This window comes from Lepisosteus platostomus, chromosome 2 (genome assembly GCF_059453375.1).
Source record: "Lepisosteus platostomus isolate fLepPlt1 chromosome 2, fLepPlt1.hap1, whole genome shotgun sequence".
NCBI classification, from domain to species: domain Eukaryota; kingdom Metazoa; phylum Chordata; class Actinopteri; order Semionotiformes; family Lepisosteidae; genus Lepisosteus; species Lepisosteus platostomus.
Window position 1 is genome coordinate 34242271 of NC_142612.1, and position 21716 is coordinate 34263986.

General features: G+C 39.5%; 1 protein-coding gene across 3 annotated transcripts in view; it reads right to left on the reverse strand.

The window, feature by feature from the left end:
- The window catches only part of LOC148676351 (transmembrane protein 50B), a 35237-nt gene extending 21901 nt beyond the window's left edge, over window positions 1–13336 (reverse strand). Inside the window, exons 1-2 of one of the 3 annotated variants that reach the window (XM_088606834.1) lie at window positions 12964–13336; window positions 4304–4479 (exon numbers count right to left, since the gene is read on the reverse strand). In XM_088606834.1, the coding sequence (XP_088462960.1) occupies window positions 4304–4402 (99 nt within the window). In that variant the 5' untranslated portion in view covers window positions 4403–4479; window positions 12964–13336. The remainder of the gene's footprint in view (window positions 1–4303; window positions 4480–12963) is intronic. The other 2 variants (XM_088606818.1, XM_088606825.1) reach the window with 2 other exon arrangements.
- Between the last annotated feature and the right edge of the window lie 8380 nt (window positions 13337–21716).

Genomic DNA, 21716 nt, shown 5'->3' on the forward strand with positions numbered 1-21716 from the left:
TACGATAATATTTTCTTGGTTACCTAAACACCCAACCACATAAACTAAATTCAATGAAACATTCTTTTCTGGTGACAATTACAGTGCCTTGCGAAAGTATTCGGCCCCCTTGAACTTTTCAACCTTTTGCCACATTTCAGGCTTCAAACATAAAGATATAAATTTTTTATTTTATGTGAAGAATCACCAACAAGTGGGACACAATTGTGAAGTGGAACGAAATCTATTGGATTTTTGAAACTTTTTTAACTAATAAAAAAATGAAAAGTGGGGCGTGCAAAATTATTCGGCCCCCTTGCGTTAATACTTTGTAGAGCCACCTTTTGCTGCGATTACAGCTGCAAGTCGCTTGGGGTATGTCTCTATCAGTTTTGCACATCGAGAGACTGAAATTCTTGCCCATTCTTCCTTGCAAAACAGCTCGAGCTCAGTGAGGTTGGATGGAGAGCGTTTGTGAACAGCAGTTTTCAGCTCTTTCCACAGATTCTCGATTGGATTCAGGTCTGGACTTTGACTTGGCCATTCAAACACCTGGATACGTTTATTTGTGAACCATTCCTTTGTAGATTTTGCTGTATGTTTGGGATCATTGTCTTGTTGGAAGATAAATCTCCGTCCCAGTTTCAGGTCTTTTGCAGACTCCAACAGGTTTTCATCCAGAATGGTCCTGTATTTGGCTGCATCCATCTTCCCCTCAATTTTAACCATCTTCCCTGTCCCTGCTGAAGAAAAGCAGGCCCAAACCATGATGCTGCCACCAACATGTTTGACAGTGGGGATGGTGTGTTGAGGGTGATGAGCTGTGTTGCTTTTACGCCAAACATATCGTTTTGCATTGTGGCCAAAAAGTTCGATTTTGGTTTCATCTGACCAGAGCACCTTCTTCCACATGTTTGGGGTGTCTCCCAGGTGGCTTGTGGCAAACTTTAGACGAGACTTTTTATGGATATCTTTGAGAAATGGCTTTCTTCTTGCCACTCTTCCATAAAGGCCAGATTTGTGCAGTGTAAGACTGATTGTTGTCCTATGGACAGACTCTCCCACCTCAGCTGTAGTTCTCTGCAGTTCATCCAGAGTGATCATGGGCCTCTTGGCTGCATCTCTGATCAGTCTTCTCCTTGTCTGAGCTGAAAGTTTAGAGGGACGGCCAGGTCTTGGTAGATTTGCAGTGGTCTGATACTCCTTCCATTTCAAGATGATCGCTTGCACAGTGCTCCTTGGGATGTTTGAAGCTTGGGAAATCTTTTTGTATCCAAATCCGGCTTTAAACTTCTCCACAACAGTATTACGGACCTGCCTGGTGTGTTCCTTGGTCTTCATGATGCTCTCTGCGCTTTCAACAGAACCTTGAGACTATCACAGAGCAGGTGCATTTATACAGAGACTTGATTACACACAGGTGGATTCTATTTATCACCATCAGTCATTTAGGACAACATTGGATCATTCAGAGATCCTCGCTGAACTTCTGGAGTGAGTTTGCTGCACTGAAAGTAAAGGGGCCGAATAATTTTGCACGCCCCACTTTTCATTTTTTTATTAGTTAAAAAAGTTTCAAAAATCCAATAGATTTCGTTCCACTTCACAATTGTGTCCCACTTGTTGGTGATTCTTCACATAAAATAAAAAATTTATATCTTTATGTTTGAAGCCTGAAATGTGGCAAAAGGTTGAAAAGTTCAAGGGGGCCGAATACTTTCGCAAGGCACTGTACATGCCGTGAAATGAAAAGTTCATAAAAAGCATTTTACAGACTCACTTCAACATATTCAAAATATAAACAAAAGAAATATTTTATTCATATTTTATTTCTGTCAGAGCACTAATACGAAGCTGAAATGTAACAAGCATAGCATGTACTGTATGACCAACTCTCACATTTTAAAAGAGTTACACCTTAATCTATAACCAAGACATGTTAATTGTATAAAATGCAAGCTACAAAATAAAGTTTATTTGTGCTTAGTTTTTTATTTAATTTGTTGTCTAGCTACGATGTAAAAAAACAGATGTCTTATCAATGCAAAAGTGTCTAGGCACTATGATTCATATGGCACTTCACATTTGTTGGAGTTTTGCAACTTGTAATGTAAGCGTGTTATTGTTTCTTTATCTTTAGTAATGTTTTATGAGAATTTCCCAGTGTGCTCATTATGAGGGGTGGAGCGGTGGAGCGGTGGCTCTGGGGCTAAGGATCTGCGCCTGTGGCTGAAAGGTTGCTGGTTCAAATCCTGCTGCTGGCAGAGGAATCCTACTCTGTTGGGCCCCTGAGCAAGGCCCTTAACCCCAGCTGCTACAGGGGCGCCGTATAAATGGCTGACCCTGTGCTATGTCCCCAAGCTTCTCTCTTCCTGTCTGTGTCTCATGGAGAGCAGGCTGGGGTACGCAAAAAGACAAATTCCTAATGCAAGAAATTGTACATGGCCAATAAAGTGATCTTATCTTATATATGAAATACTGCAAGACTCCAGATCTTTTTATTCCAGCTGAAAGCAAGAAATACTACAAGAAATCCTTGTGTCTCCATGGCTTATATGGATTATACCCACAACAGCCAGTCTCCTGTTTGTCAGACAGAAAGTAAATGTGCAAAAACAGTGAATCTCATGTGTAGAAATTAATTTCTGTATGAGGTTTAGTTAAACAGGTCATTTAATCACATTTTAATTTACTAAAAAAAACCCGTAAAGCATTCGAGTCTTCGTCATCCTCATTGTGGATTATTTTTGTGAACATTTCGTTGTTGATTAAAATGAAAAACAGGTCATTGACAAACATTTTTGTCATAATTTTCATCAATGAAATTAACACTGGGTCTGTGATGCTTTTTTTAAAATAGGGCAATGAATGAGGGTCCCATTCAGTTTGGAGAAGATTTGTAGGAAGAGACATTTAGCTCTGGTTAATTAATATTTATTTATCCTCATCTGCCTCTGATAACGCCAGCAGGCATAACACCCTGCAACTCACCACTGGCAACCCACTGAAGCTAAACAGGTGAGCCTGGTCAGTACCTGGATGGGAGACCTCCTGGGGAAAAACTAAGGTTGCTGCTGGAAGATGTGTTAGTGGGGCCAGCAGGGGGCACTCACCCTGCGATCCATGTGGATCCTAATGCACCAGAATACTGAATTGCTTACACTTATATAGCGCTTTTCTGGACACTCCACTCAAAGCGCTTTACAGGTACTGGGGACTCCCCTCCACCACCACCAATGTGCAGTATCCACCTGGATGATGCGACGGCAGCCATAGTGCGCCAGAACGCTCACCACACATCAGCTATCAGTGGGGAGGAGAGCAGAGTAATGAAGCCAATTCATAGATGTGGATTATTAGGAGGCCATGATTTGTATGGGCCAATGGGAAATTTGGCCAGGATGCCGGGGTTACACCCCTTCTGTTTTCGAGAAACGCCCTGGGATTTTTAATGGCCACAGAGAGTCAGGACCTCAGTTTTACATCTCATGTGAAGGACGGCGCCTGTTTACAGTATAGTGTCCCCGTCGCTATATTGGGGCATTAGGACCCACATGGACCGCAGGGTGAGCGCCCACTGCTGGCCCCACTAACACCTCTTCCAGCAGCAACCTTAGTTTTTCCCAGGAGATCTCCAATCTAGGTACTGACCAGGCTCACACCTGCTTAGCTTCAGTGGGTTGCCAGTTGTGAGTTGCAGAGGGATATGGCTGGCAAATGAATAGCTAATAATGAATAGCTCTGCAGGTGGGTGTTTTCAACGGGCATGTCTTCGCATGTCACTCTCTCCCTTGTGGTTGCAAGACATATTGCCAGAAAGTCGAGCCTTAAGACAACCAGCTATTCCATATTCTACATTCTATATTCCACATTGGGTTGGTATGCAATAAAACAATTACTGAGAAACACTGGGTACAGAAAGGCTGGGAGGGGTAGACAACATTACTATTCCTCCATGTTATCGTGGAAAATTATTCATGTAAATTTTGTTTGTGCCTCTGAACAACTATCTCCTCTTGAAAAAATACAACCGATATTGATGTTTCATGAGTGATAGCTATACAAATGGAAGGTACATAGACTAATATAACTTTTTTATCAATGCCATTAGTGTATTACAAAGCAGTAGACAGATATTGGCTCAAGGCACCAAAGATATTCATGTACATACAATGACTACCATGAAAATAAATGAACAACATCTTTCTCTGCCTGTCTCTATATAGACGATATTCACAACCCTCTGACAGATACTTTGCAGTATTTTATTATTTGTATCTCTGTCACTTTATGTTTCAAGAGAAAAATGCCACAACTGACATACCAAGATACCGGCCACAATAGAGGCCACGGTATTGCGACTCTCTCCCCAGTCGATACACTCGCACTCTGGCCAGCGAAAGTTATCCAGGAACCCAGCCATCTCCAACTTCTGGACTTCACCTACACACAGTTAGTCTTCATACAATCTGGAGCACCTGATCGATTAAATTATGAGCCCTGGAATAACAAAGAGAAAATATGAGGGTCAATCCAATACGATTTCAAAATCTTTGTTGAAAGACAGCAAAGATAAAAACTGAACTTTCAAAACAGAATACAAGACCATGATATTCCCATTCTCAGTGCTTCACATTAGAAATCAACACTTCCAGAGGCCTGCAAATGTTTCAGACTGTTTAAGAGTGAAAGCAGTGACAACTCATTACACAAGTTATTCCCAGTGACCAAAAGAATCAATTAGTATTAGGGAAATATCAGGTATTACCGAGAAGAGTAATCAATGTGTACATTAAATAATCATAACTCCCAATAAAAGATTTTTCCAAGAATATACCTGAATGGTTGGTATAACTATAGGCACATGAGTTCTTTGTTACAGCTTTGGTGAAAAGAGTAGTAAATCAGGCACACTAGGTGAAACAAATGTTAAATAACAATAACAATACAAATACTAAACAAAACACACATAAAAATACAACACGTTACATTATGTACACATTTAAAATTAAGGTGTCCCAGAGGTCTGCCATTCTAACCACCCAGAAATACCCCAGACTGCTACCAAGTATTTGACTTCTATATAACACATACCAAGGCCAATAAAAAGAGATTAGCAGCCTCCTAAACTAAACAGAATACTACCCGCGATTAAATCTCTTTATGTACAATTGGATGCTGCAAAATGAGTGGGAACCTCTCTTTCCTTTCTAAAAATTCACCCAATAACCAGAAGCGGTCATTTTTAAGAGATTCTTAACACGGGAAATCAAAGCTCCTAACAGCAACAGAATAGCAAACTCTCTTAAAAAGGTTCAAATACTTTACTCCAATTTGGTCTTCCTGGGCGATCAAGACAAGGAGCTCTTGCTTTCTGTCTACCCCTTGGTCCCTCATTCCCCCTGTCTGTTCCTGCTTGTTTCTATGCTGTGTTCTTGGGCTGCTAATTGAAACTTAATAATTTACCCAGAACTTAATTAAGGTAAACCAAGGCAAACTTTATGATTGCTTTGATCACCAAATCTGGGACCCCTAAATTTAATTAACAAGGAAATGCTGACACAAGTTAGGTTTTACCCATTGTGTCAATATTCTTTAAGACTTTTAATAAAAATAGTGAAAAACATGTAAACATTCCCCTTAAATAAAAGGTAATATATTGTCACAAACCACTGCAACAGTGTGACTTCTTGCCTCTGCTTTGTCTGCCCTACGAATTGTAGGCACTGTGGTGGTTCTGTGGCTGACCTTCTTTTCCACCAGCTGTGTCACTATGCAGCTCTGGTAAGACTGTAACCTAGTCTTTAACCTCACCCAGGCTGCTACCAACTCTTCAGGCCCCATATATTGAAGGAACCTATGCTTGTTAGGAGTTACCAATTAAATCCTCAAAAACTGTTTCACTGTTTTGTGCATTCCCATCTGGCCTAAGTTTTTATTCTGGCCTAAGTTCTATTAAGTAGAGGTACAATATAACTCATGTATCCTATGCATGCATGCATGATTCAGCAACATGAAAGGAAACAGGGGTCTCAGCTAATTAGTGTCTTGGTTAATTGCCCAAAGCTGATCTAACTCAAATCAAGGCTGAGCCTCTCGCTCACGTTTCTAAGGACAGCAACGTTTTTATAATTGAAGATGAACAAAATTTTCATACATTTATGACTGGTCAACTCCTAACAACAAGGTCAACAAGAATCTAACTCCTTAACTTTCTGACCTTATTTTCAGCTTATATGGTAACACACTACCATTGACCAATCATAAATGTATGAAAATTTTGTTCATCTTCAATAAAAAAAGCGTTGCTGTCCTTAGAAAAGTGAGCGAGAGGCAAGTTATTAACTACATCTGTCTTCCTTATTTATTGCAATAAAGAAATCTCCAGCTTGATTTACCAGTGTTGTGTGGTTTACTGAGAAATAAGGGTCTAAAAATATTCAGCCAGGGTCGATTCATTAGTAACCAATCTCGATTCACCAGTACAGTATGTTAACACATTATAAGATCTTTGAACCCTCACTTATAGAATCATTAGCAACTGATTTTAACATTTTTTATCTGTTTTTTTTTTCCCTTTCGGGGGAACTCAAATCCACTCAAGGATTTCTAACCAGCTGATGGTAACCAAGTCCTTTTGGATGCCGAGAGAGAAAGAACCCTAGTCTGTCTTCAGAAGCCCTGTTAGCAGCAGTTGTAAACCCTCTCTCAGATGTTTAAGTTTGGCCAGGTCCTGTCTACCACAGCAACAACAGTGTCTGTTACTGTTTTATTCTCAGTGTTTCAGTCTTTATATAATTGTAGAGCCTAACCTGAAAGTGCTAAGATAGCTTGCCCAGGAGAGCTGCTATCTCTTTAAACCCCGCAAAAGACAGGAGCAGACTGATGGCACAACTGGCCTTTCCTCCCACACTTAACCCCACTTCTAATCAGAGCTTACCAGCTCCAGATAAATAACCTTCTGAGTCGCCAATTTTCAGTCTGTTATTAAAACAGCGACACCTTCTTCCTACTGAGTATTCCTGCTGGCTTTTCCCTGACTGATGCTTGACAAGTGAAGTCAAGTTGTTACACCATGTGAAAGCTCTTGACATGACTGTGATTTGATTAGATATTCACTTTCCCCCTAAAATTTGTGACATGCACATTTTGAGTCCGAAAGCCCTAAACCTGAAGAATAGGCTCTATGATCACGGGTTCAAGCCTCAGTTATGTCACTAGCTGACTGTGACTGGGATTCACCGTGCAGTGGAGCACAAATGGATAAACGCTGGGTGGGATTAGTCGCCTAAGGCTATTTCAACGCACAGCGACAACACAACCTCTGTGCCAGAAAGTTGCAGGCATGCAGTAAGGAATGAGCCTGTACAATCAGTGCTGATCTTTCAGAAGGGACTATGGTATTTATTGAAATATGATTGGCTTGAAGGCAGAACAATCTGCAATATTCCCTTTGTCCTGTATCTGGTTGTAGGTTTGTAGTTTTTGAGCAGAGTCATGAAAAACACACGACTAGCTATTTGAAATCTGTGATTCAAAATAAAAAAAAAATATTTCTCATACACTACAACCTTTTCATATGCAATCACTGGAGATACTAGTCAAGAAATCAGTTTATTGCATGCTTAGTCAAAATGTGGAATAATATGGAAATTATTACTAAATTATTATATTAAATTATAAGACAAAACAATTAATGACAAATTAATATCTCAAAAGCAAAAAAGTGACAACAATGTTCTTTATTCTCATTCTCTCACTCTTAAGTTCTGGAAGCAGATTCCCTGAACCATTGTCTTAAAGTTTCAGTGTAAAAAAGACTTGTGAACTCAGCAGATATATCTTGGGCATTATTCGTAGGAATTCTGACTAATGAACAAACTACTGTTTTTACTCATGTTTCATTCTATTGGCTTTGTGTCAATTACTTTGATTACCTGCTTAGATGATGAAAATGCATTTGTTCAAATTCTTTGGTTTAAATGTGACCCATAAAATCTGTTGCATAGATACAGTACAAAACCTGAGGTGAACGTTAGAGCCTAAGAGTTATGCATTGGTTTTCATAGCAACTATACATATATTGCATAGCCTAGATTATTGCAATGGATAACTTTTCAAAATAATTTTCCTCCTATTTTGTGTTATTGTAACACCTTACAAAAGTAACTTGAAACTGTAATGGATTATGTTACAAAAGTACTTTTCCTCCACACTGGCTTATGAGAGCCTTTTTTTTCACTTTGCTGTACAAGAAGAGGGGATTTCCAAACAAAGAGAAAGAAACATTCTAGAATAGTGCTTAAAAAGTCAGGAAATGAGCCAACAAGGAAATGAATGTCACAGCAGTAACTAATCATAAAGGATATCTTTTTGTTAATTAAAGCATTACAGTAGCTGCAACAAATAAAGAATAAGTAAAGATTAACTCAAAGATTAACAGTACAAATGAAGACACTTTGCTACAGTATATGAGCCCAATTGGTTTCAACATTTCAACTCGTAAGTGAAAACTCATAGAAGCAACACTACATTCCAATTAACATACAGTACATGGAATAAACAGAGACCTTTACAAGTAATCTTAACAGGATATAAGCCAGAGGAGATTACGTACTCTTCTAATATATTTGTTTACTTTGGCACAATAAGATGTGTTATTGATATGTTGCATCAAGTAGAATTTACCAACACTTAATTTTTATGCAAGCTGTTATGTTTAAATGTATTATGAAGAAGCTATGTGGAGAAATTAGATTTCCATGATCTCTATAGCGTCCATGAATAAAAATGACAAACTAACCGAAATTTCTATACTGAAGAAAAGTTATGTCAGTTATATAAACCCTGTGCAGTCAAAGACAGAATAAAACCCTTAGCTGCAAAAAAATAGCATCAAACTGTCTAGAGATATCGATACTGTGCATTCATAGTGAGCATAATCAGAATCAAACAATTAATTCAATAAATGTTTTTTACAAATTATGCATTCAAAATATTATTCTTTATCATACAGTAGCTATAAAAAGTATTCCCCTTGGACTTTGTCACATTTTATTGTACAATCTCGAATCATGCTGCATTTATATGGGCTTTTTTGCCATTGATTACCCTCTATGCTATGATATACTGTACCTAGTATGTTTCACAGCAAAGCAAAGGGAATGAATACTTATGCAATCAGTTCTATTTTAAATTTAAAATTAATTTAGTAGGAACTGAAGAATTTTGTTTTCACTTTGACATTACTGTTCTGTGGTGGTCAATGGCAAATAATACCATTAAATATAAAATAATTACATTATGATTCCATACAGTAAACTCCCATAACAAAAATAGGTATACTTACAGTATGTATTTCTTAGTTTAGTGAAGTGTTAGTAAGTAAAGTACTTGTATAACAAGGAAATAACTGAATACAATTTGGTTATAGACCCTTCTATAGGCATTTTAGTCTTTTCACTTCTTGGTCTGGAATTAATCTCTGCTTGCTTTGCAGCATGCACACCAATACATTTCTCTGCTCTAACCTTTACATTAAAGCAGAGGCCTGAAGCTCAAGTCCAGTGTCTTTCAGATTGTGCTCCACCTGGTTTCTCAGCCTCACTTGGAAATACTTAGATAAATCACAGTTTGTTGAGTGGTCTCTGTCAGTGTGCATTAATAATGATTCTCAAGGTTTCAGAATAAAAACACAGAATTTGTCAGGTTCTTTGGTCAGGTCAGGTCTGAACCATGAAGACTACGGAGCTTTCAAAGCAAGCCATTGAAAACCACAGATCAGGAGAAGAGAACAAAAAATATTAAGTCTGTGTATACTGTATGACTGTATGTCTACTCAATTATCCAGAAATGCAAGGTGCAGATGTACCACTCAAACACTGCCTATATCAGGCTGTCCCTCCAAACTGCCAAGCAAGGAGGAAACTGGTGAGAAATGCCACTGTAAGGCCAATGACAACTATTAAAAAGAGCTACAGAGAAAATGTGGATCAGTCTAAAATATCAGTCACACCAGAAAACTATTTCACAGTGGAAAACCAATCTCTTAACCCACATGGAGTTTGCAACACAGATCCTGACTGATCCTGCCAAAACATGGCAAAAGGTGTTGTGGTCAGATGTGACCCAATTAGAGCCTTTTGGTGGTGGCAGCATCAGGTTCTGGGAATGCTGATTCTCAGACTGCAAAATGTTAGAATTAAAAGAAAAATGGATGAAGCAAATGATAAGCAAATACAGAGGAAAACCTGTTTCAGTCTGCTAAAAACTTAAAACTAGGGACAAATTCACCTTCTAAAAGGCAACTGATACAAAGCACAAAGTCAAAGCTACACTAACGTGACTTGCAGAAGGTATAGGAAAGTGAATGTCCTTGAGTGGCTCAAAGTCTTAACTTGAATCCTTTTGAGAAATAACTTGCCAAGCAGAATGGGCAAAAATTCCATCAAGCTTGTCTACAAAGTTAGATTCAAGATCACAAGTCATCATAAAGTACATTTTGGCATATAACATGTGGGACATTAATATGTGGGACACCTGGAGAAGACGGGGAGCATTGTGAGAGTTATGTTCTTTGACTTCTCCAGTGCCTTTAACATCATCCATCCACCTTTACTGAGAGATAAGCTAAGGGCGGGGCAGGTGGACTCTCCCCTGGTGTCCTGGATTATAGACTATCTGACCTGCAGGCCACAGTATGTACGGCTACAGAGCTGTGTGTTCAAACAGGTTGTTAGCAGTACTGGGGCTCCACAGGGGACTGTCCTTGCTCCATTCCTGTTCACCTTTTACACCTCTGACTTCAGGTACAACTCTGAGACATGTCATCTGCAGAAGTTTTCTAATGACTCTGCAATTGTGGGGTGTATTAGAGAGGGGAGGGAGGAGGAATATAGCAGCTTGAGAGATCTTAACCATCTCCAGCTAAACACCAGCAAGACCAAAGAAATGGTCATGGACTTTCGAAGGAATAAGTCTCCGCTGAACTCTGTTTCCGTCCAGGGTGAGGACATAGAGGGGGGCAGTCCTACAAGTACTTAGGGGGGCACCTGGATGATAAGATGGAGTGGTCTGGTAACACTGACGCCCTGTACAAGAAAGGTCAGAGCCGACTCTATTTTCTTAGGAGGCTCAGGTCCTTTGGTGTGTGTGGAACACTGCTACAAATTTTTTATGAATCAGTGGTGGCGGCGGCCATCTTCTAAGCTGTTGTGTGCTGGGGCAGCAGCATCATGACAAGAGATGCAAATAGGTTCAATAAGCTTATCAAGAAAGCTGGCACTGTGTTGGGGATGAGCCTTGACCCCATGGAGGTGGTGGCTGAGAGGAGAATGCTGACCAAGCTTACAGCCATCATGAACAACACCTCTCATCCGCTTCATGGGACTGTTATTGGGCAGCAGAGCACTTTTAGCAACAGACTGGTCCAGCTACGGTGTTCAAGGGAACGTTTCCACAGGTCTTTCCTCCCGGCGGCTGTCAGGGTGTATAACGGTGCCCTAGGCTAGGACTGTTAACCCTTCATTTGCTCATCTATGGACAGCATGTTGCTCTATTGTACTTTTTTTGGACACTCAATCTGTATATACCTACAGTATGCACATTATGCACATATTTTATTGTTTTTACAGTGACTATGATCATATTTTGCACACACCTATGTATTTATTTTTATTTATATTTATTTTGTATTACTGTACGTATTCTAATTTTTCATCTATTCTGATGTCTGTTTTTGCTTGTCTTGGGCTGGACTGCTGTAACACATCAATTTCCCTTCGGAATCAATAAAGTCTTATCTAAAGTATTTCATATTATTTAAAATAATTATATTATAATATAATTTAAAATCCTAAATGTTTTCTATCCATGTGTTATCTTTTAATTCTAGTCTTTAATTTAATTTAATTTTTTAATTTAGTGTTAGGAGAGGTATGAAAACAAACTTTAGCATCACGCCCCCAGTCACTATCCCTTAAGATAATACTTACAAAAATATATTTTGTTTTTCTCATTTGTTTAGCTTTTTTGCAAGTCATGTGTTCAGACAATTTACATTTTTACATAGCATTAAATGAGTTAGCACAAATCATCTAACCTTTGACAACTACAAACAGACCACTGTCTTACTAATTCACATGTGCTGGTCCTGTCCTAGGCAAGCCAGACTCTCCAGTACACACCACACTAAACTCCCTGTTTTATTACTGGTTAAGAGTAAAATATCAGGATTGCTTGTTTTAATTAAACTGACCTTGTTAATCCTTTTTATATACAGTAGATATTTTTAGTTGGGACTGGCCTCCGTACAAATGTTGATTGTTAGCAGAACTAACAAAGAGTTAGTTCTACTTTGAAAAATGTTAGAACATTAACAATCATACAATAAAAACACACCAACTGTTTTTGTGCCTGCCCTCCAGCATGAGTGCAGCATCATTAAGCAGGAACCGCAGCACTCCTGCAGCACTTTAACGAAAGACGAAAGCGAAACTGCGACTGCTGGGAAACATTTTGCAAAAGTATGCAGAGGAGCTGCAAGAAGATGCAACTAAGACTTTCACATATAATTAATTTTACGAAAGCCTAACGCGTTTTGTACTCCAGGAACTAGCCAATATCGATTTAATGCCTGGCATTTAGCAAAGTAGAGTTAGAAGGGAGCAAGGACTGCAAGTATTTGTACTGCAAGTACAAATAAGGGAAACGGCCACTCATGCCAAGATGTATTTTTTGCAGCCATTCACTGATTCATTCCATCGTTTTAAGGAAAAGAGCAAATGCGCTTCAGTATTAGTTTTCTAAGATATGCTAAAATTGTAAATTAGCTTAATCCATTAATGTACTACTAATAATACCAATAAAATAAATACACAATTCTAAGCACAGAATACACACATTATAGTGTTTTCTTGAACCTGTACAAAGTATCAACTGGAATAAACGTAATCTATTTTTGTATTATCTATACATTTCACTCACCTGCAAATTTGTCCCCGTTTAAGTTCCTACAGCGAAGTCAGAAAGTGACGAAGATTGACATTCGATGCTGTCCAATCCCTGTGCGCGGCTCTTCGTCACTCACCAATCGACTTTGGTCATAACCCTAGGTACCGGTGTACGGGGAAGGAAACGCAAGAGCTTCTTTTTGGTTTGAGCTTGTGGTGAACTGCAACAGCGACCACTGCCTACCAGGATGATAATGTCTAATAGCTTCGATAATCTATCGAATTGATGAAAAACACACTTCGTAGGCAGAGTAACTATTTAGTACCACCAAAGTTAGGTCATTTAAAATACTAGGAACAATTGCAAGAGACCTTGAATGGGTAACGTGTTAACAATGGCGGCTACATCGGCTGCAGCATAAGCTCAGCAACGAAGGAAGACTGACCCCAGGTCACATTGAACACATTGCTGCTGTATCAGTATTTTTTTTTTTGCTAGACCAGCAGATGGCGCACTTACCTCTGGACCAGAATTTCCAAACCAATGCCACAGCATGGTGACACCAATGTGATGCAGGAGGTTTAAACAAAGGTTCTGACTATTTGATCAGTATAGATTCCATGGCACTTTTTTTAAACAATAGGCATCTAAACCCAACAGACTGCTAAAGCCAAACGGCCCCACCACATTACCTGCCTCATTGCAACTTTGCAAGACATTTTTAGATTTCTTTCACTCCAAGATTGACAACATTCTCATTCACATTCTTTCCACAGCTCATATTACTTCCACTCCTCCTTCCTGCTTACCTGAATTTACTGGTTTCCTTCTTTCTAACTTCTCACTTCTTGACTCTGCAACCAACTGGTTTCACATATGAAATCCACCACCTGTATATTAGATCCCATCCCCACCAATTTATTTCAGTTCTGTTTCTCTTCTCTCTGCCCATTGTCCTCAGTATAATAAATGAATCCTTGAGCACTGGTGTTGTACCAACGGCCCTCAAAACTGGTGCCATTACCCCTGTGCCAAAAAAGCCTAACATGGCTCTGGACAATCTAAACAACTTTCGCCCCATCTCCAACTTACCCTTTCTTGCAAAAATTCTAGAACGTGCTGTTACAAATCAGTTAAGTAACCACCTCATTGCAAACAACCTTTTCGAATCCCTCCAATCTGGTTTCCAACAACGTCACAACACAGAAACTGCCCTGGTCAAAATCACTAACGATCTTCTAACAGCTTCCAATTCTGGTTCTCTTTCTTTCTTCATTCTTCTTGTTCTCAGTGCTGCTGTTAACCATGATATCTTACTTTCTCATCTTGAGAGTGTGTTTGGGGTTTCTGACAATGCTCTCAAATGATTCAAATTTTACAGTACCTCCCTGATCTCTGTCACTTTGTCTGTCTTGGTGGATTTAGATTAAATTGGACTTGTTACATCTGGTGTTCCTCAGGGCTCGATACTGCCCCCCCTACTTTTCAGCATTTCCATGTTTCAGCTTGGTCAGCTGTTAAAATCTCATGGCATATCAATTCTATGCTGATGATACTCAAATTATACATCCATACCAAACCTGACACTGATGTGGCTGTCTCTATTCTACTAAATTGCAACTCCGACATCAAAATATGGATGACTCACAATTTCCTTAATCTAAACTTTGATAACACTGATGTCATTCTTATTAGCATTCCCCTCAACTTTGTAAAGCCAAGGCTGTAACTCTATCAGTGGATGGTACTGTACTTGAACTTCAGTCCAAATTGAAAAACTTGGGGATGATATTTGACTCAGGCTTGACATTCGACCCACATGTGCAACATATTGTTAAAACATATTTTTTTCACCTCAGCAATATCACCAGACTGCGTCCTATGTTATCACTAACTGTGGCTGAAAAGCTGATCAACACATTTGTCTTCTCCCGAACTGACTACTGTAACGCTCTATTCGCTGATGTTTTTAAATCCACATTAAACAAACTCCAGTATGTCCAAAATTCGGCAACCAGAATCCTGACCAGGTCTAGTGCAAGTGATCACATTAGTGCCATCCTTGAGTCCTTGGACTGGCTTCTTGTCAAGTTTCGTGTCGACTTCAAAATCCTCCAAGGCTCTGCTTTGCTTGGCACCTCAGTACCTGTCTGAGCTACTATTATCCTACTCCCCACCTCGCAACCTTTGCTCTTCTAATTCTGGTCTCCTAACTGTCCCCCAAGCCCATCTACATTCTATGAGTGACAGGGCCTTCTCTTATGCCCCAAAGCTCTAGAACTCTCCCCAAGGATATCAGAGAGTCACCTTCTCTAAATTCCTTCAAATCTAGACTCAAAACCTTCTTCTTTAGAAGAGCCTTTACTTACAGTAACTAGTTCTGTTCTTTACCCCTCTGCTCTTACTGTATTCAATACCCCCATCTACTCTGTCCTCACATTGTGTATTCTCATTGTGCATATGTTGCATTTTTTTCATTGTTGTTATCGTTCTGTAAAGCACTTTGAGAAGTCACCTTTAAAGGTGCTATATAAAATAAAGTTCATTATTTATATTTATTTAAACCCCCATGTCCTAGATAAGTTGCACCCTAGCTTTGCCTAATTCGGACTCACTTAAATGTCATCCTGATGGTCCTCTTGACCTGCTGTGAAGTGGAACTGCTGCATTTCACCCAGGTGGGGCTGCACTTCAGCGATGGGTGAAGTGGGTCCCATATACAGAAAGTACTTTGAGATGCTTTGGAATTAATATCAATACTTCACTGCAAGAATGTATTAAAATACTGACTTTGGTTTAGTAGGTTTCTTCTAATCTAGGAGACCAAAAGAGCCATACACAGATAGGAAAATAACACTTAACTTAACCCTGAGATTAAAGGAATCCTACACTGACAGGCTAAATGAGCTGGACCTACAGTAGTCTTAAAACAGAAAAGCCTACATCTTAGGGGTCCTGGTTCAGATAGTTAAAAAACCATAAGGGTGTTGATAAACGCAGCCCAGTGGACATTTATTCTGGACATCAGAATAAACATGTGAAAGTGCATTTAAAACCAAGAAGAGGGGGCACCTATTTAGCCTAAGAGTTGTGGGAGTATGGAGCAAGCTGCTCATCCATGTTATTGAACCTGACATACTGACTGGCTTCACAAAATAGCTGGTAGAAATCCTCAGAAAACAATATCTACTAGTACAGCTAGAATTACAGAATGGCTTTCATTTGTAACCTTTTTACATTCTTCATAAATGTCGCATACCACAACCCAGACTGCAACTTCATGCAAGAGGGTGACTACTGTATATTCTGTAACCTGACTCCTTGGCTATGCTGTCATGCTAATAAAGTCTGAATAAATATGAATTGCAATTTGAAAGAAAGTGTGGCAGTATTTTTGAATTGTTTTGAAAATCTGGTGCGTCTATGTGGCCATGAGAGGCTATTAACTTGGCTTTTTGAAAACTCTGATCCTGCTGTGAGCATTTCCTAGCAATATGTTGTAATGCTCAGGCTGTGATGCTGGGAATAATGCAACCAAAGTATGGTATAGCTGCAGAGGAGTGACTTCACACTTTTGCAAAAGAGGTAAATATAAAATATTAAAGGGGAACTGCAACGCTTTACATTTCAGAGTTTGAAAGAATCAGCATTGATGATTGCATTTTGAATCACAATAAAAGTAAAATGTACATAACATCTCCAATTCGCATTGCAAAATAGATACAATTTCCAGGTATGTGCAGTCCATGTTCTGTGCAGGCTTGTGAATACATCTTTTTTAATCCTATAGAAATATTGCTCTCAACTTCAAGATGGTTTTGCATCTTACATAATGCAGATCATGTAAGACCATTTTTGCAGTGACATGTCTGCTGCACAACCTTTACTATTTGGCTCATACACCACATTACATTACTCATTACAGTGACTTGCGTGCAGAAAGGGCCATACCACATCACAATTTGTGGGAACTCTCACTCTTGCCCGTGGTGAGACCAGGGATTTTCAGTATATTTAACTCATTTGGATGGTGGTACCTGATTGAAAAAACAAAGCATTTATTACACAATATACTAAATGTATTTTCTCATCAATCATAGGTGTGACCTTAAAACGGTCAACAGCACTTTAATATAGATGTCCATGTACATTATGTACAGGTAATTTAGTTTTCTGACGTTTACTGTAGTGCTACAATTTCAATTATGTCAATTAAGTATAAGTATAATTTTTCTGTAGTTCCTTGCTTACATGTAGATAATGATCTAGCTGTGCTTCTTTTGTATTCATATAGTGTACATTAAAATTACAGTATATGCCTTTTCTTTTCACATAAGTACAAGGCAGTAGTTTATAAGTTTTTCTGTAGTTGCTAGAATAAAACTTCTGGTAGAAGAGAATGCACATTTAGTTTCAGGGTTAAAAAATATTTTCTATAAGATTTAGTACTGGACAACAACTTCTGTAGAATTCCAACAGTTGTTTGTGGTCTATAGCACTTTATTTTTACAGTTTTATGGAACATACAATCTTCTTATTTTGAATATAAATGTTATTTTTACCTACTGTAGATATGATGGCAGTGTCCGGCAATATTCCACTCAAATATAAAGCTGCCAAAGAATAATATCAAAACCATAAATTAAATCAGCCAACTGAAGAATGAGTGAACTGAATGAATACAGTATCAATATAAGGTTGAGCACTGTGATCCATTGTATCTCTAAATACATTGGATCCTGCAGTCCCAACAAGAACCTCACAGATCTTCTGATTCCACTACATGACTCCTGCTATCCAGCCTCCTACACTGGACAGACAGAGCGCCAGAGCAGCATCAACACCAGGGGGTGGCTGAGAGAGTAAGGACCTCTCCTTGACAAAGCAAACAGCCACTGCACATTTGTGGATTGTTTATCATCAAAAGATGAATCATTAAGGGGAGCATTCTTTCTCCAAATAACTGCAACAGGATACTAGAACAATGCAGACACGGCATTTTTCAAGAGTTTGTGTGAGGTTTTCCAGTTCAAACCAGGATATTTAAGTGTGACAAGCTCTGAAACTGTATGTTACTTGTGCAATGGAAGCTTCACATCTTAAAAAAAGTACAACTACAACACCATTTTCATCTCCTACCCTATTCTTGTCAGATCTCAAAGAAGTTTCCTTTATCGGAGACCTGATAAACATGATGTAACGGATAGATTTATTGGTTTGGTAATGGAGCAGAATATGGTCAAAGACACTATCTGTATTCTGAACAATTAGGATCAATTGGGATCAATTAGCTACTACTAAGTACGCAAGAAACCTGTAGGTTTAAATTTCTTGCATTATATTTTTGCATGGTTAAACTGAAATTGTACTTAAGCTGTTGTATTTCAATTAAAAATGAAGCCAAGTGATTAGAATGAGCATTTACACTTGACAAAAAATTTAAAGAAAACAATTGTTTCAGAAAGTGAAGTCCCTGCTCTATAGAATTGTCTATTGTGATAAAGTATAATAGGAATCATATTAGAAGGAAATGATTTGTTAAAGGGTATAAATTATGGTATCACCTTGCTCTGTTTATGGTGTCCTATTTTAAGCAGATATCCAAGAATATTATCTTTCAGATTATTATTATTATCTGAAAGGTTACAAATGAGAGGAGACCACCTGGTCCACCCAGCTCATTGAAGAGTTAGTAGCCAGTTGAGTTAAGTTTTTCATCCAGCCATTTCTTGAAAGACAGCAGTGGCCATTGGCCATGCCTACGCTCTGACCTGACCGCTGAGGAGACAGGATATGCGGAGCACCTGTCACTAGTGAGTACTCTCACAGCAGCAGGAGCTCTGGGGTATTTACACCCACCTCTGTCTCTCCTCTGTGATCCAGCATTGATGTCTGATGATAGATGCACTTCATTCCTGAGTCACCTTCTAGCCTCCCAGCGGAGTCCTTCCTATTCCTGGGTTCCAGTTCCCTGGACTCCGCCTGGGAGCTCTGCCCGTGGCTGTGCTGTCCAGGGCTTCTCCAGGATTCTGATCGTGGAATGGAGCAGGAATTCAGCAGACTGGGATGCTGCAAGGTGGTTCATGAGTGCAGTGATGCGAATGTCAATGCTGGATCACTGAGGAAAAACACAGGAGGGTTTAAATATCCCAGAGATCCTGCTAACATGATTGTGTTCACAACAGCCAGGTCATCTGCATAAGCTGTCTCCGCAGCGATCAGGGCAGCACAGATACAAGTCTAGAACCCTTTGCTTCATATTTGACACCTTATGTTACAATTTATAAATCCGGTGTTCCAAGTTCAAAGGAACTTTGTCTGTAACTCTTACAGAGAAATTAGACATCATGAGAAATACATTGTGTAAGTGTTTAGCTGTATTTCAAGGGGAAAAGCAGGGGTTAGTAAAGTACAGAAAAGTAGTACCTGGACCACACTGGGAACCCTTGTTGTCTCTTTGGGTTGGTGGGCTTGGCAGTCTCCGGGACATGAAAACATAAACACCCTTGACTCGCTGAGTTGCTGCCTCACGACTGCGAGCTGGGCCCTCAGGGGTAGAGAAGGAAGAGTAAGACTCTCCTGACACTCCGAGAGTCACCTGGGAGGTGCTGCCTCACGACTGGGCTAGGCCCTCAGAGAACAGAGGAGGAGAATTAGTAGGTTAGAGCTGCTTGAGAACAATGTGGCCTGGAGACCCTCTGACTCATTCTGTGAGACCCTGCCCAGGAGGGGTCGAGGTGGTGCTGCCAACCTGAGGTTGGGGAAGTGAGCTTCACTTACCCCTCAGAGGGAACCTGGATGCAAAGGCAACAGGAAAGAAAAAGGAGGAGGAGGGAGGTGTAGGGAACTGAAAACTTTAGATGTGAGTGTTAGCGTGTTTAGGGTTTATACAGAGAAAAAAAGAAAATTTAATGACAGAAGAAGGGAAGGAGCACTTCTAGCCTCTCCCTGCGAGCCCCATGACCACCTGTCAGTTTCTTTATATTGCCTGTAACATTGCACTGAAATACACAAAAAGTATAATGAAATATTTAGAAGAGTGTATGTGATACTATATTCACATTTTCACAAGGGTGTTGCTGGGAACAAACAATAAATTTGAATAGGACCATTTACAATATGTGCACTTTAAAAGCCCAAATACAAAAATGCTTATTGCACATACTGTAGTTACCATGTGTGTTAACAAGGCTTAATATCATCCTTTGCTTATATATTTATATATTAATTATTTATGCTCTGTGTTATAAATAATACCTAATGGAATAGTAAACAAGAAAAATAATTCATAATAGTCAGTAAAGCCTTGCAAATTTCAGTGTCGTAAAACAATCTTTTCCAATGTATGAAGACGTCATGAGGGACCAGGACTTCAGAATCACAGAGATAGAGTGGAATGATGGCAGGTTCACAGACTCGATAAGGCGCAACAAAGCCATTTTGATAACCTTTGCACGCATGCTAATTTTACCTTTAAGGATACTGCAATAAGGAACCTACTGCTAGACTTTTCTGATTCAGGATGCAGGATTCACAGTCATGCGCATTTTGCTGAATGATTAAAAACTGTCAGTCATCTGTACTTGGAGGTTGTGCCATTTTTAAAAGTGCCTTGGGAGTGAATTTTGTTTAGTTTTTTGCAGTACAATAGAGGACAGGGGACTTGTCCAGACTATGAGCCTGTGATTCCCCCAAGCCATCCCCAGACAGACATGTCAATTAGTGTGGCTGCTGAGGTTTAATAAATACAGGCAGATTTTCTTCACCTGGCCAGGAAACAGATCAACATCAGAAATCACCATTTCTAATGCATAGTCTCTTACATTGTTATTTGAACAGAAATATTTATTATTTGCTGAGGTTGAGAATGTGATATGCTAAAAGGGTCAATGGGTTAGGGGTTTAGTGCTTCTCAGTAGTTTGTTAGTTTCTACGTTACTCCCTAGTGAGAAATAGGCAGCAGTGAATGACAGCTTATTCATCAATTCCCTCTCCTTGCAAAAGTCTGAAGACAATAAGTCTGGATTTTAAAAATGTTTGTTTTGAGGTTCTTCTAGGAATTTCAGCTTTTATGTTGTATCACTAGGAGGTTTCAAGTAATTTACTGTATTACCTTCTCTAAAAGAGAAACATTACTCAAGTGCACCTTTAATTGGAGACCAGCTTCAACAGCATTGCTGATCCAATCAATTGTTTGAGAAAAAGTTGGTCACTTCTTTAAAACATACCCTTCAAGAGTTTGTCATTCAAGCAACTTGATTGGTTCTGCAACTCAGGACACGGTCATATCTGGAAAAGTTAAGGGGTCTAAATGTCTTAACATTGTCTTAACGTCAATGTTGTAGCAGCAAGGCTTATTAATAAAACAGAATTAGTGTTGCTGTGCTTTCCAAGCCACAGAGAATCCATTCATGTGCTCACTGACTTAGGAATCTTTGTCTTGCTGATAAGGAACAGTTCCCAGGATGGGGATGCCCCCAACTGTCAGGCCCTGTACACCTAGAAGGCGCTCTACTTCTCTCCTGTTCCTAGGTCCCTGTGATTATTCATGTCTTTCCAGTTTGTCTTGTTGTGTAGCGTATTTACTTCCTCCTTCTGCTCTGCTCCTGGCTCAGCATTGAGGGTACGGATGTCGTAAGACCCGCCTAGCACCTGAGGGCATAGGTTTCTATACCGACATCGTCTGACCCCCTGAGCCTGGGTTAACCCCCGTGTTGCCCCTTTTACTGCTACGCATAGGGTTTTTATTGCTCTCCTGGCCATTCCACGGCTTGCCTTTTCTGACA